General features: G+C 33.4%; 1 protein-coding gene, 1 long non-coding RNA gene and 1 pseudogene across 2 annotated transcripts; 2 read left to right on the forward strand and 1 right to left on the reverse strand.

The window, feature by feature from the left end:
• The first annotated feature begins 1,379 nt into the window (after window positions 1-1,379).
• Window positions 1,380-3,925, forward strand: LOC124846150 (cytochrome P450 78A5-like). The gene is made up of 2 exons (XM_047323362.2): window positions 1,380-2,473; window positions 2,996-3,925. Exons 1-2 carry the CDS (start codon window positions 1,478-1,480, stop codon window positions 3,587-3,589), a joined length of 1,590 nt encoding a protein of 529 aa, XP_047179318.1. The 5' UTR covers window positions 1,380-1,477; the 3' UTR covers window positions 3,590-3,925.
• Window positions 3,926-10,382: 6,457 nt separating this feature from the next.
• On the forward strand, window positions 10,383-11,360 carry LOC148206091 (uncharacterized). The gene is made up of 2 exons (XR_015785909.1): window positions 10,383-10,553; window positions 10,715-11,360. It is a non-coding gene; the product is annotated as an uncharacterized LOC148206091 (long non-coding RNA).
• A 1,078-nt stretch (window positions 11,361-12,438) lies between these two features.
• On the reverse strand, window positions 12,439-15,391 carry LOC124846151 (uncharacterized; annotated as a pseudogene).
• Window positions 15,392-19,814: the final 4,423 nt, after the last annotated feature.

Genomic DNA, 19,814 nt, shown 5'->3' on the forward strand with positions numbered 1-19,814 from the left:
ACATATATGAAAGACCAACTATTAGATGAACAAACATCTATACTACATCCAAGACAAAAAATAATACAAGAGAGACCATACATCTTTCTCTAAATCATCCATTAAGGAAGCAGGAAGCGCTTCAAATTATCTCTCGTCCAGCTCAAGAGAATATTACATATCTTGAAAAGATAAAAAAAAATATAAAGAAAGAGTGAATGAAGGAAATGTGTCAAATATATCCTTGAGGATGGGTGCTACTTGACTTTCAGTTGAAAGAATTCAGTAATTTTCCCTCCAATTTTTTTTTCTTTCACATTTTGTATATTATAATTCAAAGTAGTATATTAACGTATGAGAAAAAATATCCACTTTTATCCTAATCATGTAGCCTCCAAGAAATTGGGCCAATGTTTTGGGAGGCATTACTCATTCGAAAGCCGTACGTATATGGATAGACACGAAGCTTGAGTCAGGTCGCAATGATTTATTAACTGTACCTGAAAATAAAATAAGTACAGAAATTGAATATAAAGGTAATCTATAAAGCATATGAAATGAGAGCGAATTAAAGTAATGTACCTAAAAATAATAAGGATAATGCATCTGAATATTCCCATTCTTCATTTTATTCTCTCGGTGTTGTGATTGTCAAACTATCATAATCATTCATCAATACCTGAATTTTGTAATTTCATTTCATCAAAATATAATCCTTAAATTACATTAATTCAATATACACGACATTTCAATTAATGTTATTAAACTCGATTTGCTGATTCAGTCAACATAATACGAGAGGATACGCTGATTTAAGCAGTTAATCATCGGTCAAACTAATTAAATCAAACACACTTTTTTTATTTCTAAGCATAATATTTGTTTTTATACACTACGTACCAGTATGACAATTTTTATTCAGTTAGTCAGTATAAAAGTTAATAAATTTGAAATATATGATAGCATGTGATTAGATGTTAAGTTATTTGATAGGTTACTTTGATTGAATTACAAAACAAAATTGGAAGGGTGAAATGTATTTTAAACGAGTCGAATTACTCTAGAAATGTTAAATTAAGAGTACCTTAAAATAATCTATAACAAGGCAGATCGACATTTGGTATTGAATTTTATTTTTTTAGTTTAAATGAAGGGGTGGAGGTGTATATTTATTTATAAAAAGAAAAAAAAAATAGTAGAGAAGAAAAAAAGAAAAAGGAAGGGAAGAAGATGGGGTGTGATACTGACATAAAGTTGGGATGTTTTTGTGCAAGTTCATAGGAATATTTACACGTCATAGGTTGATAGCACCTGGCTTGTTAGTTATTAACCATGGTTACCTTAACCAAGGCTATTTAACTTATCCACTTTCCATGCTTATATATTCAACTGATCCCCACATGCTCTACATCCCATGACACACGTCCATCTATGAAAGTATAGCAACAATTCCCTGTCCATCCATCTTCGTCTAGTTTTCTTCCTATTTTGACCAAACATGCCAACATTCTTCTCCTTTCAAACCTCGTTACTTGTTTCTCTTGCCCTAGCGCTTGCCCTTACACCAATAACAACAACGACAAAGTTCCAATTCCAGAACGCCCTCTCCTTTTCCCCACTCGCCACTCTCTTTGTCACCCTCTTCGCTGTTTCCCTTAACTACTGGCTTGTCCCTGGAGGTTTTGCATGGAGAAACTATCGATTCCAACATCATCCCAACAACGAAAAACCAGACGCAAAACTTTCTGGGCCTATGGGGTGGCCCATACTGGGCTCTCTGCCTCTAATGGGATCTCTGGCGCACGCCAAACTCGCTGCTTTAGCCGCGTCGTTAAACGCCAAGAGGATAATGGCGTTCAGCCTGGGACCCACTCCGGTTGTTATAAGCAGCCACCCCGAGACTGCCAGACAAATCTTATTCGGATCCTCCTTTTCGGATCGTCCCATAAAAGAATCCGCTCGCGCTCTCATGTTTGAGCGAGCCATTGGTTTCGCTCCTTCCGACACCTACTGGAGGCACCTTCGTAGGATTGCGGCGTTCCACATGTTCTCTCCGAGGAGGATTCAGGATTTGGAGGGCGTCCGGCAGCGAGTGGCTGAGGACATGGTGAAGAGCGCGTGGAAGGAGATGGAGGAGAAAGGGGTGGTGGAAGTTCGAGGCATACTTCAGGAAGGATCTCTGTTGAATATTTTGGAGAGTGTGTTTGGGAGTAATGATAAGAGTGAGGAGTTGGGTGGTATGGTTAAGGAAGGGTACGAGTTGATTGCGAAGTTCAACTTGGAAGATTATTTTCCTCTCAAGTTTTTGGACTTTCATGGGGTGAAGAGAAGGTGCCACAAGTTGGCCGCTAAGGTCGGTAGTGTTGTGGGGCAAATTGTGGAGGAGCGAAAACGAGATGGGAGTTTTGTTGGGAAGAATGATTTTCTTAGCACTTTGTTATCCTTACCCAAAGAAGAAAGGTTGGATGATTCAGATATGGTGGCTATTCTGTGGGTAAGTACTCTACCTATTTTTCTTCTCCTAAACCCCACACTCAGTGGACCTTCATCCATGGAGGATAATAATAATATAAATAAAGTAAAACCGTATAAAAGCATGCATCCTTTTCCACACGCTACATGTAGCTTACATTTTCCTCAAAACAACCAAACAAAACATTAATACATAATCTTTCTTGTCATCTCAATACTTGTTGATAATTGGCATGCATAAATTCCTTGTACGACACATATATAGCTACAAAGAAGAGAAAGTCTCATATGTTAAATAGTTCTTGACATGACTATCCTGATCATCATGATAAAGATATTGATCCAGGGCACGCCATGCCACTATAACTATTCTCAGTGAGATTCTATAGAAATATTGGACATATTTTAGAGAAGTAAAAGCTTTGTAAGGTAATGTTATGAATAATTGCATGTTCACGTTGGTCTTTGTAAGATTCAGATTGGGACTCAACAAATATATGATGTGATGTTCTTATATGCGTAGCTATGATCTTGTTATTTGCAGGAAATGGTATTTCGAGGAACAGACACGGTTGCAATACTCCTAGAATGGGTCATGGCCAGGATGGTTTTACACCAAGACGTACAAAAGAAAGCCCGGGAAGAAATCGACACGTGCATCAGCCAAAATCGTCACGTGCGAGACTCGGATATTGCGAACCTGCCTTACCTCCAGTCCATAGTGAAAGAAGTTCTCCGGCTGCACCCTCCGGGTCCACTACTCTCATGGGCCCGCCTCGCAGTCCACGATGTCTACGTGGATAAAGTACTTGTGCCAGCTGGCACAACAGCCATGGTTAACATGTGGGCAATATCACATGACTCGTCCATCTGGGAAGACCCATGGGCTTTCAAACCGGAGAGGTTCCTAACAGAAGACGTTTCCATCATGGGGTCGGACTTGAGGCTGGCCCCCTTCGGAGCTGGACGTAGGGTGTGTCCGGGAAGGGCCTTGGGCTTGGCCACGGCCCATCTCTGGCTCGCGCAACTTCTCCGCCACTTCACATGGCTCCCGGCGCAACATGTGGATCTTTCGGAATGCCTTAAGCTTTCCATGGAAATGAAGACCCCTCTGCGATGCGTAGTGGTTCGTAGATAAAAATAAATAAAAAATGTCGTAAGCCCTTGAGCCAAACCATCTTAAATGCATCCGATGTTTGATGTTAAAGTGAGTCGTCCTCTCTCCCTCTTAATGAGTTTGGTACTCAAATGTCTAGTGAAATATTTAGAGATTAACCATGAAACTTATTTCTAAGTTCTATTTCACTTTATTTTCAAGAGTATCAAATTATTAAAGTAAATAATTATCCAGTGCTAGTTGACAAGAAGTGGATGTAAGAAGAGAGTGTATTAAGAAGGTTTTATGTCTCTTTAATTGTAAAATGTAAATTACTTTAAGGTAATGTAATGAATTTGGTTTCCGTTGCTTTGATTATGCACCATTTTCTAATTCTCTAGGTTCTCGTTTTTGTTTTACATGACAGCTTTGGGTATAGGTAAAACCGCAATGCATTTGGAAACCGTAGCGTAGAATGGAACATAATTAAGCTGCACGCATAATCTTTTGTTAAAAGTATATGTGGCTCGTTATTATTCAAGATTTTTACATGGGACTATTGGAACCTTTATGTTATGAAGTTGATATGAATAAAAGAGATCACATAACGCATGACATCGAAATCGTTTTACTGTAAAGATCTAGTTCTAATTTTTTTTCTGGAGATGTCCCACCGCAACTTGATCACTAACCAAAGCTCAACCTTTTTATCATAATCATTTCTCAAATTAAAGCGAGTACTATTGGTTCTCACTATCTTTAGCTGTCTATTATTTTATGATGCATATATACGTAACTGCTAAAAGCATTACACTTTAAACTCGTATCTTTGAAAGAAATAAAAAATAAATATGGCTTTTTCTATGTCCAACTTTACAATGTAAATAATGTTATTTGCTGTCTACTCATGATCTGTTACAAAAGCTATTTTTTAATTTTCTTTTACTAACTGCTTATACGTTTATCTGAAGCCCTCTATATAGATTTGTTTGAAGTTTAAATACCTATAACCAAAACTTAGGGAAAAAGTAAAATAAAATAGTAACCATGCTTTAACAAACATAACGTGTAATTTATTTATTTTTTTAAAATTATAATACTATCAAAATCAATTAAGTCGAATTTACAACAATAGAGAAGATTTAAAAAAAAAGTTAAAAAGCATAAAATTTTAAATGATTTAGCTAATGATAGAGTCAATTTAGCCAACTATAAATCAACACAAAGTATTTTCAACTTTTTTAATAAATAAATATTTGTGATAGTGTTGGATTAACATACCAATAGAGTTAGCTTTAGTCAACTCTATGACAATACTAACTATTTCCTAACATTTTTAATTAAATAAAAATATTTATACTAATGTCAAACAAACGTTGATCTAGTTTATTTTGCAAGACCTAGAAAATATGTATGTTGTATTCTTAGTTAGCGTTGTGAGTTGTAAACACTAAATGTTAAGTAAGCCTTAGGTTCTTAGGCTACGAACAAGGGTTGAAAGTTAGAAAAGGGAATTAGACCATCCCTTGGACCTATTCAACAAGTCTCACTCGGACACATCTAACACAAAGTAGAATGATTTAGTAAATGAGTATCTATTAGATGAGTCTAGTAAGTGGTTAAGAAAACTTAGATTAAACATTCTTGTGAGCTTTAGACATTAAGGCGAGCATTAAATGATCAAGTGCATTACGTCCTCTTGCGTAGTAAGGAGAAAACATGCGCTAGATGACTCATGTGTTACCTTGATCAGATATTGTGGGTTAGACGACTTGCATATCCTATGGATATTATATAGCTTTGTCGACTAGATGAGGTCTTACAACTTGCTTGGTAGAGCAAGTCTTAGAATCTTCTAAGTTTTCTTGTAGAGAGTGTGACAATAAGAGAAGATAACGACAGAAAGAAAGAGAAGAGATTTGGTAGGAACATGAGACCTACAGTCACCTTTTTCAGAAGGACAATGTCAAGCATAGACCTACACTACGGTGTAGTGCAACTTTACTTGGGACAAACAAGCAGGCAAACTCGGATTACAAACTTTGTTTCATTTAGATAGTAGAGACCAAACCACCTTATGTAAAATATAAAGTGTCATGTCACTACATTCTCTTCATTCAATCCTTTATCTCGTTTTGTTTCTTGTCCTAAGAGTTTTTATAAGAAGTGAAAGCTTGGAGGAGTCTTAGAGAGAGAGAGAGTATCCAACCTCTAACAATCTAGTATCCTTAGAAGAACTTGTTCATATATATATAAGAGGAGAGTTAGCACTCCATTTTTTTTCTCTTTTTCTTTAATAAAATCTCATTTTTAGTCTTATGGAGTTTGTAATTTCCTAATATTAAAGTAGATTTTGGTTTAAGGTGTAAAAATAAAAAAATTGTAAAATTGTTGCTAAAATTATTCTTTTTAAATAATACATGTGTCTAAATATAAAATGTTTCCTTATTCATTAGAAAAATAAAAATAAAAATGTAGAGCTAAGTGTGTTTTGGTTAAACAAGTTTCTTCATTACAAATGTAGATTTTAACCTTTACTCTAATTTTTTAGTTTTATTTTCCTTTGTAGAAATATCCACCGACGAAGGGTTGACTTTGCAACTTAAGGCTAGTGACCAAGCCAAGTAGCTCACGTTTAAACTAAGTAAACTAGGGTGCGTGAAGACTCAAAGTTGTTCGAGAAGTGGCTTAAACAAACTTTGTGCGAAGCCAATTGCAAAGGAGCTCAAAGTGGTGTTGGGCGAAGCCAGTTTGGAGTTTCAAAGCTAGTTCAAAAGGGCTACATGGAGTCACATTTCAATTTTGAAGCATGGGTTATGTTTACTTTTCTTCTCTTTTATTTTTCTTAGAGTTCCTAGTCTTTAAAAAAAGGGATAGATAGAGTCAAACTTGTGTGTATAGAGGGTTGAATAACTCATGTATACATATCAACTGAGTAGTATTTTCAATAGTGTATAACATAGTGTGTAGAGTTCTTCTTTGGAGTTGTGTTCGAGAGTTAATTAAAAGGAGATTAATACATTGCAGAAAGTTCTTTTGTAAAGGGTAGTGTGAGTACACCTCCAAAGAGTGCAAAGTAACCCTAGAAGTTGTAACATCCCGGCTTAGATGTCCCGAACAACCATTTTTATTACGAGGAATTTTTTGTAAAGAAACCTAAATAAAAATCTAAAACCTTTAAATGTAATTTAAACGAAAAACATGAAACAACTACTTACAATCGATAGAAAAAGGAAAATTTTCAACACATAGTAAAAGTCATCAATGTTCAAAATAACCCAAAGGAAATAACACTAGTACAAAAACAGCGTACAACGTCGAATATTTTGAGCCTTTCAGGTCGAATTCGAGAACGACGTCATATGGAGAGACGTTAAATTAACATTGAATTTAAAAAATTTGACGTTACATTTAATGTGGAATTTTATCAATAAACGACATTAATCAAATTTTTATTTTTTTTAATTAATTATGATCATTTTTTACAACTCTACGATACTTGAAAAGCAGAAAAACAACAAATTTTAGTTTTTGATATTTTGTAAAGCATGAACTATGAACGTGTAATATAGCAACAACAAACAACAATGACAAACAACAAACATGTTCAATCAAACAACAACAACAACAAACAAGTTCAACCAAACAACAACAATAAACAAGTTCAACAAAAAATAACAACAAACAAGTTCAACAAATAAGTTCTTCAAAACGAAGACGAAAACAAAAACTAACATTGGTTCATCGGAATAAAGTGCTGCCACAAGTGAGAGAGAAAGCAGAATGCGTTTATGAAGGACAAGAACACGAAAATAATCGGTCAAAACAAATGAAAATAATACATAAAATAGTAAATTAACATGCATTTGTATCAAATGAAATAAAGATTACATGTGATGGTTGTCAAACTTACGTTTGAGAAAAGTTAGAGCATAGAAGAGGGTCTCGCTCGCTAAGATAAAGTGAATGAATTTTCAATCTTCCGCTCAAATTTTTATTGAATTCACTAACCTTTTGACGTATAACGCTGGGGCATTCGATGTTTTATATCCTTTTACGTCGAATTACAATTTTAAATGACGTTTAATAATTGCATTTATTTACAAAAATGTCACCGGTCATTTTTAACGTTGACTATTGAGTGGTTCGACGTTGAACACGTGACGTTATACACTGTTTTTGCACTAGTGTAAAATCCCCATTCTCTCAATAACCTCACCGCTTTAAGCATCCACTTGAATATCTATAACAACACGAGTCATACGATTATCATAGGTCGAAACCACAACTACAAAATGCAAGAGTGAGCTAACAGAATAAACATCGAAACATCGATACAACATTTATTTCTCAATCGTTAAGTCCTTACTATAATTCTATCACATTAAAAAACATCAATGCATAATATATTAGTGTAAAATAAGGCTTCCACGTCTCGCGTTCGACGTTAGAGAACCAAAAAGCAAACAATAAAAATGACTGGTGACATTGTTGTAAATAAATTCAATAACCTAGATGTTTGAATTGTCCAAATTTCGACGTCCTTTAATGTTGGTTTACCCTAGTAGTGACATTATATTGTGGCTTGAGTAGATATGACGTATTCATAGGCAACTGCAGATATTCACAACAAAATAAATATATCTGAAACACTCCTCATTTCCCATAGCTTTCCTTTCCAAAAGTGTTTTCGGATCCTTTGTAAAACCTCCATATCCATTAGATGAAGCATATTGACAATCCAAACTTCCATCGTCAATCTGTATAAAAATTTTTCAAATTAAACATATTGTGACCCATGGTTTAAGTTTCCTGAAGATGCTTCTTATAATAAGATTTCATTACCTTTCTATCCTCCAAACAACATATTGCTATCTTTAGATTTCAAAATGCACCTTCATTATTTGATCATGTTTTGTGAAGATAAATGTGCACTTTGAAATCAAGGACAACAAAATGCGATTTGGACGAGACAATTGCTCTGAAATCTAAAGGTAGAAAACAACTTCAGAAAAACTTAAAAATGAATCCTAATATATTCAAGAGCGAAACTCCATTAGAGCAAACAATGGAATGGTAGTGGTATTTGTATGAATATTAGACGTCTGAATATGCACTTAATGTTAACAACTGTCCTCTTCTCCTGACCAGTTAGACTTCAATCCAATGCCCAATGTGGCATCAAACCCTTCATTGAACTCGACCATTAAATTAATGTTCATAACAACCATTTTCTCCTGACCAATTAGATGTTGGACCAATGCCCAAATTGACGTCAAACCCTTCATTGAACTCAACCATTAAATTAATGTTCATAACAACCCTCTTCGCCTGACCAATTAGACGTTGGACCAATGCTTAATCTGACGTCAAACCCTTCATTGAACTTAACCATTAAATTAATGTTCATAATAACCCTCTTCTCGTGACTAATTAAACGTCAGACCAGTGCTTAGTCTAATGTCAATGTGTTTAAAAAGTTTCCCATTGAACATATTTTGAGCCATGTTTAAGTTTTCTAAAGATGTCTCTTTCAGTAAGAATTCATTACATTTCTATGCTCTAAAACGCATTTTCCTATCTTCAGATTTCAAAATGTACCTTCATTAATACTAAATCTGTCAAAATGGGTTGTAACCCGCGGGCCAACCCGACTCACCACGGGTTTGAGCCGGGTTGGGTTTGAAAAAAATGTAATTTTTTTATGCGAACTAGTTTTCAACCTGGATCACCTAGAACCCGACTCACCAACCCACGTAATTTAATTTAATTATTTATTATTTTGTGTTTCAATATTATTAGTTAACATTTTTTTATTATATTGTAGATGATGATAAAGAAGAAGATGTTTCAAGAGATAAAAATATTATAGATAATGGACAAGTGATACAAAAATTATCAATATTAATAACTTATTTGTTTGCCTTTTGGACATGTTATTTGGACAAATAAAAAAGTGTTGCCTAAAAATAAAATGTCAAGTTTTATAAGTATGGCTTAGAGATTACCAAAGCGAACAATATTCAAAATGTTAGTTTTACCACATTTATCTAAATGTTGCCTCTAAAATAACGTAGCATAAAATAAATTAAAAAAATTTGGTTTAAACTAAAAGAATTTCCAAAGTATGAAAATTAAGAAAACTAAAACTTCCCTCCATGTTGAAAACTAAAAAAGCACTGGAAATGCAAAAACTAAAAAACATATAAAACATTAAGTTTCATTTTCCTCTCTTGGACTTAATGTTGTGTCCACTTTGGGAAATACATTGTTGGCGAGAAAAGAAAAGAAAAAATAGATTCATACCGTTCGCTTCAACTAATTTACTAGATTTTTGAGTGACCATTTGAGGGATAAAGATTAAAAATTGTCTTTGCTAAGATGAGATGATTTGAAAGATGGAAAACAAAATTAAAACATAGTCTCTGTTAATGATATTATACTCCCTTGATATGAATGTGAGAAAAGTTGGAAATGTAAATAATTAATAATGAAACAAGCACATGGTTAATAATATTAATAATAATAATCTTAAAAATATATATTATTTTAATTATTTTATTTAAATATAATTTTGATTTTGTTCCTTTTTATAATATTTTTACCAATAAATATATCATTAATTAACATCACTTTATATTATTTTTATCACTAAAAATATTTTAATAATCTTTAGTTTTTATTAATTTAATATTTTTTTCTTTAACATCAGTTAAATTTTATAATTTTATACCAACTTTGAAAAATTTTATTTCTAAATCCATTTAGACTCCCTTCCAAATCTATTAAAAAGAAAATAACTGTTAATTTATTTTGAAATTCCTTTCTCCCTCAAATGAAAGGCAAAGGACTAACTTCGTGCCTCTGTCCCCTTCGCGGTGCGGTTCCATATTCGTGTGTGTCAGAAGCATCGTGTTTCACTTTTATATCAACAGTTTTTGTGTCTCTACCATCTCGTCTCCGTTCGTTGAATCGTTTGTCTTTCTTTGAACACTCTCGTCTCCATGTTCTTCACTATTCATATTCAGTCCTTTTAGTTGTAAATTTTGTTAATTTTGTTTGCTTATTTCCATCCGTCACTGACGACTACTGTTAATCTTGTGTAGTCCCAATTCAATTAGGGTTTTTCCTTATATTGGTTAATTTATTTGGATTTAGGCTTTGTAGGTCAGGATTCTCGTGTTACGTATCAAACACTAAATGTTTCTCAGTCGGCTATGGTGCCTATTGTGACCACGCCTTCCTCAAGGGCACAAAAAGAATGGCCAAGGTCTATATAGGATGTTCCACCGACCAATAAAAGGATGCCACCATTGTCGGATTTCCGGCTGACGAAGGCACTGGTTTAGCAAAGGGTGAAGGATAATGTGGTAATGATGACCTTTGGTAACTATGCGTTCATGGATTTTATTCTGACATGGGTTAAAAAATTGAAAGATTTGGATGTTTCCAATTTTCTTGTTGGTAGTAGCTCTGTTTAAGTCTTGTTCTATATGTCTTGTAAATGCGGTGGTGATGTCTTGATACAAACGAATTTCTACTATTATTTACCATTGGTTGTTTGAGTTTTGAAACCTGTTTCTTAGGTGCAATGGATACCAAATTATTTGAGGCACTGTATTTCAATGAGATACTGGATTTTGACATGGGAAGCCATATGAGAATAGTAGATGTTGGATGGGGTTCTCCAACATTTCATAAAATAGGGAGAGAAAGAGTTATTATGATAGACTCAATACCTCCTTTTGGATTTGAGCTGTTGATGTGTGATACTGACATGGTTTTGGTTGAAGGTGATATTCATTTTTATATATATATATTCTTTCATGCGTCAATTTGTTTCAATTAAAATAATGGTTCATATGTTAGCTTAGCTTTTGATTAATGATCCAATAAAAGCCGTAAAATTCTATTAGTTAAGAGACTTTCTTTCTCCACAGTGAAAGAAATATAGTTATTAGAGATTTTGTTTAGATTTTTATGGAGCTGGCTTACATCATTTAAGTTCAATAGTTCCCCTAGTATCATTTGTTTTTACCATCTACCTCTGTTTTTCCATGTAATTATTATGTTTTCTCATAATCTTTTACATTCATTAAGCACAATCATCTTTTACAATATCTCCAAACCAATGATGTGATTGTTATAATTTATTCCCATTACGTATGTTCAATTGTGAAATTGGTAACAAAACCCACTTCCATATCTTGCTCGTTATCCAAAAGCAAACATTTTGACTTCAAGTGATCAAGTTATACGAACAGTTGTTGATGATAGTTTGGAAGTTTATCAAGAAGGTGAATATTAACTCACTGTCATTATTTTTTATTGTGGTTATGCTGTTTCTTTAGCATATTTTTGCTGCAATGTGACTATGTTCAATGGTGTCATGTGCTTTATATAACCGACCTCAACTGATGGATAATGCTTTGTTGTTGTCGTCGTCTTTGTCATCATGAAACCAAGCATTTGTTAGTCAAATGGCATCTATGGACATACCGATTATTCTTTTTTTATTGATAGCCACCTTTTATGTGAATAAAAAGAGTTATGAGGCATTAATTTAGACTTTAGAGTGCCTTGTTTTCCATAAGTTTGCATGGCTTCCGATTTGAAGCAACCACATTAAATTTCACACAATTATTGACAATAGCCATAACTCTGATTTTTCCCCTTGCTATTGTTATCGGTCCTGTTCATAAAGATAGAATGATTTTGATGGAAGCTCATGTCTTGCAACATATTCTTCCTCATAATCAAGGTTGTGAAACTCAAGAGTTTACGTAAACTTGTGAGAGTCCAGTAAACTCAACTTGTAAATTCGTAAGAGTTTACTTTGCATAAAAAAAAATAACATCCTAATTCAAATAAGATAACAAAATTATATAAATTCAAATACATAAGTTTATAGAAATATTGTTCATAAAAATATAATGTAAAACATAAATTGAAATGTCAAAGTCTCTATGCTCTAATCCTCTAATAATGACATCATCATCTCCATCATTATCATCATCATCATCTAACTTTTCCTCTGATGAATGTTGTGCATCCTCATTGTCTCCAAATGTTATGTTATCAAGATCAAGAACATCTAGAGCATGATCTGTTGTTGCTCCATCTAAGTGAACATTTCCACCATCATTTTCACCTTCTACTTGATCAATCTCAACAACATCATCTGCCTCTTCAGTTATCCATTCATCATCTGATTCAATGTCATCAAATGGAAGAGCTACAGTTTTTTGAATTTGTCTGTTTTTCAACTTGGAGTTATACATCACATAAACTAAATCATTAATTTTTTTTGATGCAAACAATTCCTTCTCTTTGTATGAACCTAAAATGAAATATAATATTTTTAGTGAAGATATAAATATAATAAAGAAATTTATAAATTAAAAATTATTTAAATTACCATTTCAAATGAGCTCTAATTACGCTCACATCCAGAAGAACTACAAGTCAAGCTTAGAATTCGAATAACAAATCTCTTCAACTCCGGAGTTCCATCACCGAACATGTCCCACCATTCCCCAGGATTTAACTCTTTCCTACACTCTTTTGCATCTTCCATTCCAAAAAGTCTTCTAGCATAATGAAATTCAACAATTTGTAAATGTATTTTTCTTCTTTCTGCCATATCTGGTATCAATCTTCTCATGCAAATATACAATCCTTCTTTCACCTCTCCACCATCATCACATCTAAAGTTAGGTTCATAGTGGAAATGAGGGTTCAAAAAATAGGTAGCTGCATGCAAAGACCTATGAAGTTGATTATCCCATCGAGCATTAATTATTCTCCAAACCTCTTCATAATTACATCAATTATGCTATATCAGAAATAATTTCACACATAAGTAATTAAACATTGAATGAGTAAAAATTTGAAAATTTACCTCTTTTTGATATTGTTAAAGTTAGATCTAATCTTCTCTTTTGCACAATCCATCTTTTCATAAATGAAACCCATTGCAGGTTTTACATCAAAGTCCACTAATCTTAAGACCACCATAAGAGGGGCAACAACTTTCAGGCATGTGGAGACATTCTTCCAAAATCGGCTATCTAATACCACATATTCTACTTTTCTGCCCTCTTGTGAAGTACTGAACTTGCTTATCTTCCACTCTTCAGAGCTAAACATGGCCAACAATGATGCCTTCAATTCATTAAGACAAGCAAGAGTTAAATAAGTTGTGGCAAATCTAGTCACACCCGGTCTTATCAAGTCTCTACCTCTAGTGAACTTTTTCAATAAGGAAATCAACATTGATCTTCCGTAAATGTAAATGGTAATCTTTCTTCCCTTCTTAATTGTCAATTCATGGACCTTTAAATTTTTTTCAAAATATTCAAATATCAAATCAATACAATGTGCTGCGCATGGAGTCCAATACAATCTTTCCCTCTTTTGCATCAACAACTCTCTAGCTACCTTGAAATTTGTAGCATTATCAGTGACAACTTGAAGAACATTTTTTCTCCAACAAACTCAACAATATCATCTAACATTTTGAAAACTTTATCAACTGTTTTTGATATGCCTGAAGTGCCAAGTGAATAAAGAAAAACCGTCCCTTTAGGACTATTCACCAAGAAGTTGGAAATAGAAAGTCTTTTCCTATATGTCCAACCATCATACATAATTGTACATCTAGTTCTCTTCCACTCCTCCTTATAATCCTCAAGGATTTCATCTGTTTTATTCACAGCTTGTTTCAACAACTTTTCTCTAATGTCATGATAAGATGGTGGTTTGTATCCAACTTCATACTTACCAATCATTTCACACATCTTTGCAAATGCTGAATTTCTAATTACATTAAAAGGAATGACACTGATGTAAAAGAATTCAACCACTTGAGCATCAATTTCTTCTTTGTATCCTTTTTTCATCATTTGATTTATAGTTGCTTGGACTCCCCCTTGCTAGTAATAGCAACATTTTGTTTTCCTTTAAAACCAAATACCTTGTGTCCTCCTTCAAGACTCTCACTTTCTTCCTCGTCTTCACTGTTATTTATCTTTCTTTTCTTTAATGATGCATTCTTGGCTTCAACAACTATTTTTATCATCAAATTTTTTATTTCATCTGAAACAGAAGCACAAGGTTCAGAATCCTCCCTTGTTCCAACAAGATGGTGTTTAAATCTAAATATACCTTCACTCACAATCTTTGAACAATAGTTACATTTAATTAAAGGTACTGTCTTTGGGTAGGCGCGGTAGGATGCTAACACCTTCCTTACGCGTAACCGATTCCCGAACCTAAAATCTAGTTTTTGTAGACCATGTCTTATTTTATGGTTTTTCCATAATAAATTATGGTGGCGACTCCCAAAATATTTTCCTAAACTCGTTTGTTTTCGGCTCGCCGTCCTGTCACGATCCCGATTGCGGCAGACACCATTAATATAATAAAATATTATAATAAAAGTACACAGTGACATGGTCATTTCACGTCTCATCTCTTAAATTAAGATGTCATTTATATAATAAGCAAGCAGACAATAGTCACATCACATCACGTTCTTTAATGTAGTAAACAAATTTTACCAGGTCATGACTTTTTTAATGATTACTAAAAACTTTCAAAAAAAGATATATATATATATATATATATATATATATATATATATATATATATATAATATGATAGAAGTTCTAGAAACCTAACATAATCACATCTAAAAACATAACTCTAGGACGCTTTTGAAAAGAAATTTTTTTTACTCACCACCACCACACAGTGACGCCACACAAGAACTACGACAACAAGCACGTCAACGATTACAACGACGATTAAGGCACGACCACGAGCAAGGCGAACGACGACCATGAAACGTGATGCTGACTGTGACGGTGAGTGCGAATCCGGCCACCAGAGCGCGACCACGAACGAGAACGCTGCAAACGACGACCACAAATGCAGACAGTGGTGGAGTGAAGCACAACGAAGAAGAGGAACCTAGTCGGGTCATTAAATACTAATCTCAATGAAATCACGATTTTATATGAGTTTACCGAGTTCGCTAACAAGTCCAACGAGTTTACTCATAAATCGAGTTTACTACCGAGTTAACTCGGCAACCATGAAAACGAACGCAAACTCGTCAGAGATAACGAGTTAACTCGAGAGTTTGATAACCATGCTCATAACCAACTTGTAAAATTAAATGACATAGTTTAAAGTAAGTTTTTCTCTCCCTGGTTATATTGTTTTAGAATCAGTGTAACTAATCCATTAGTCTTATTACTTCACAATTAAATACCTTGAGGTGTTTAGATAGAACTAGAGGAAAATTTGTGTACGTTTCTATTGTAATTTTTATGTACAAATTATATTTATAAACTAAGACTATATACCAACAAGTATGGTTGGAGCTATATGTAGTGCACACAACATTTCAATATGGTGGAACTGAAGGAATTTTCCTTTATCCACCAAAATACTATAATCCTCCAGGTAGTTGCTGTTTCTATCTCGATTTTGTGTGCAGATATTCACATAATAATATTTTTGGAAAACACTTGCATAAAATATACTTATTTCACTATTTTTCTTTACTTGTTACTTTAACTCTGTGTGGAGCAATTTCTATTTTATCTGCATTTAAGCTAGCAACATACTAAGATGCTGAATTTGAAAAGTTTTATGCTTTAGTATATGAAGGAATTGGTTACAATTTCCCGGTCTGATTTATTAGTCAACCCATTTTCATGAACTTACTACAACATAATATTTAGAAGAACTTTAGCATGTTGGATCACATTTTACTCTTGTCAATTACCAAGTATATGTATGTATCAACCGTAACCTTTTGTTTTCTACATTTTAAGCAAATTATTTGCATGTTTTTTAACATGTGTTGCACATATTTTTTTCATATTAAAAAGATTAGGACAATACTTGCAATTGTTTCCCTTTTGAACAATTGTGTCTAGGGTTACCCTATTTATCATGTCCTCTTGTATCAATTTAATTTTATAAATAGAAGATTATGAGAGGGATCAATGAAGCCCTCTAAAATTATTTTACAGTTTAATTCTCAAGTAACAGAACACTAGTAAGAACTATTTTTTTGGTTCCTACACACTTGTTTATGAATGTTATTAAGAGATAAACCACTACCATATAGATGAAAGATGAACTACACTTAATGTTTTTTAGCTAGTGCTTAATAAAAACATTTTACACTCTAATAGAATTTTGGTTATATATATTAGACTAAAGAACTAGCTTTTTACTTTAATATGTTGTGCTATGACTTTTTTATTTGTTTAATATAGATCAAAAGTGTGGCTTCATGATTTATGTAATTAACCTCACCTAGGACAATAATGATGGAAACCCTCTTCATGCAAATTGAAGAAGACTTCATAGAGATGATGTGGTGGATGCGAAAGCATGTAAAGATGAAGGAAATAAGGTTTGGAGAGTGGGTTAGATGTGTATCTTGAAGAAGGTTGAGCCAATCATAAAAAAAAAGTTACGAGAGTCGAGAAGAAAACTATCCTAGTGAATTTAGAAAGGAAGAGATGCAATAATGATATGATTTCTTTATATTATTTCTAAGTTGAATTTATAAAGCTTGGGTACTCCTATTTATAGAATGGAGGAGTTAACTCAAGTGATACAGTGAATCTAAAAGCTTTAAGAACCTTCTTCAAGAGTGAGGATGCATGCATCTTTCAAGGTGTCTTAGCCTCCAAGTAATGTTTTAGGGGTTACTTAAGACCCGATCAAGCCCAAAGAACCACTTAATTCGCATAGCCACTCAAGAATCAAGTTAAAAAGTCAAAACTACATTTTTTGTAGAAAGTTGTCTATTTGAATCGATTATGTAAATTCCATAATCGATTAAATCATAAAATTGCATTTTTTTCAGGGTGTTATCTAGTTTAATCGATTATAGGATTTGCATAATCAATTAAATCAAAGACTAATAAATTAAAATGGCTAAAGTACAAATCTAAATGAAATGTAAGCTTGACTTGCATACAAGGTATAAAGAAAAACTTATTTACATATTTACAAAAACTTAAAGAGAAATATAAATCAATAAACTATCCTCTACACGAGTAGAGTTCTTTCTAGTCCTTCTTCCTCTTCCATTCTTTTATCCATGACTCTAGTTAAAGGTCCAATGTGACTTCATTTAGGTGGTTCTCCATTAGACCCTCCCTCTTGAAAAGGATCTGTCATCAGATCCACTTCTTTTTCATAATCATCAACACTTGAAAAAAGGGATCAAATCACAAACGTTAAAACTAGGACTAGTTATGTGAAAACTAATTATGTGAAAAGAGTAAGTAAACACTCATTGATTCAAGAGTATGAGCTAATTCAAGAGTATGAGATAATTTAAGAAAACACCTATGACACAAGCTAATTCTATCCTACACAACTCTACATTGCCACATAATTCACGTAAGGAAAACAAACCCTTAATCAGCCAAAACGGTTTAGCATATTCACTAGTCCAGCACGTAAGGTAACCACTCAAGTATGGTAAACACATGAGCACGAGACTACATTAACAACTTGAAATAAACAATTGTAATGTATCTTTATTGATGTCCACTTGATATTGTTTAACTTCTTTGAAACCATGTATTCCCTTTGAGCTCATTAGGTTTGTATAACCCTAGTTAATACATAAGTTTAAAGATAGATTGATTTGTGTTATTCTTCTTTTTCCTTTTACATAAAGTGGAATCATAAATCATTATCAATTAAACAATTTAGCTAATAGATAAAAGTGTCTATTGAAAAATTAAATAAATTATTCTAAAAAAATTGGATCAATAGACAATTTGAAAAAGCATTGTCTATTGACAACCAACAATAGACAATACTTTTCCAAATAAGTGTTGTATATTGACAGCCAACAATAGATAATGCTTTTTCAAATAAGTGTTGCTTATTGTTGGCTATCAATAGATAATGCTTTTTCAAATAAGTGTTATCTACTGACAACCAACAATAAATAATGTTTTTTTTTTCAGAAGCATTGTCTATACACTAGTACAAAAAGAGTCTTTTAAGTCTCTCAATTTAAGTCTGTTTTCAAAATAATAGACTTAATAAACGTGCGGTGGCATTTTTGTAAATAAAAGTTTCTATTTTAAATCTATTAATCTTATAACAGACTTAAAGTTTTATTTTAAATCTGTTAAAATACAAACAAACTTAATTTTTGTATCTGTTAAATTTTTTACCAGACTTAAATTAACATTTAAAATTTTTTCAAATAAAATAAGACTTTAATTTTATATGAGTTAAATTTCGAACAGACTTAAATCCATCTTTAACCTACTTTTTTCTTTATATCTATCTTTAACCTAATTTTTCTTCACAAAAACATCCCACTTCTTTCTCCACCTTCTCCCACCTTTAGAGATTTGCCTCTGTGTCCAAAGGCACATATGTCATAGCCTCCGCCTTGAAGGTCTTGTCTCCTCTTCCGAGTTGTTCTCACTATCGCCGCTCTCATTGCCGCTACCGCCGCTCTCGTTGCTGCTTGTGCCGCTCCGGTTGCCGCCGCTCCCGTTGTCGCAGGTGTCGCTATCGTCGCTCCCGTCGTGGTTGTCGCTCCCGTCGCGGTTGCCGTCGCTCCCGCCTTGGTTGTCATTGCTCCCGTCGTGGTGGTTGCCGTCGCTCCCGTCGTGGTGGTTGTCGTCGCTCCCGTCGTGGTGGTTGCCGCCGCTCCCATCACCGCTGCCGCCGCTCCTGTTTTAGATTTAAATTTGTGTTATAGTGATTTTTAGGGTTAAGAATTTTTAGGGTTTCTTGGGAGTGATTACTAATTACTCCAATTTCTCTTTCTCTGTTTCTAGTTTGTATTTAAAGAATGTGATTGGATTAATGGTTTCTTTGTGTATTTTTTTTATTGTTAAGATGAATTGAATTGAGAGAATGATTACTTGTATTATATTCCAATTTTATCTTTACTGTGTATGGAAATTTATATAAGAAATATGAATTTTCTGGTGGTTGATTTAGGTGGTAATGGAATATATATTGGATTTGCAATTTTGGATGAAAAATTTAAGTCTGTTGATTCACAAGAGAGTTAAAATTTAAGTCTCTTGCTTAATAGCAGATTTAAAAATTAAGTTTGCCGAATCTAAGTAAGTTCTAAAACAGATTTAAAAAGCTCAAAATAACATACTTAAAAAGCCTATTTTGTACTAGTGATAAATAGATAACACTAAAATAGACCGTGCTTAAAAAGTGCTATCAATTGGGAAAAAAAATG

This window comes from Vigna umbellata, chromosome 1, assembly GCF_029865625.1.
Source record: "Vigna umbellata cultivar VRB3 chromosome 1, Vumbellata_1.0, whole genome shotgun sequence".
NCBI lineage: Eukaryota > Viridiplantae > Streptophyta > Magnoliopsida > Fabales > Fabaceae > Vigna > Vigna umbellata.

Coding starts and splice junctions, on each gene's coding strand:
- LOC124846150 (XM_047323362.2), top strand. CDS start 1,478: ATGCCAACATTCTTCTCCTTTCAAACCTCGTTACTTGTTTCTCTTGCC. Junction 2,474..2,995: donor ATATGGTGGCTATTCTGTGG/GTAAGTACTCTA, acceptor TGTTATTTGCAG/GAAATGGTATTTCGAGGAAC.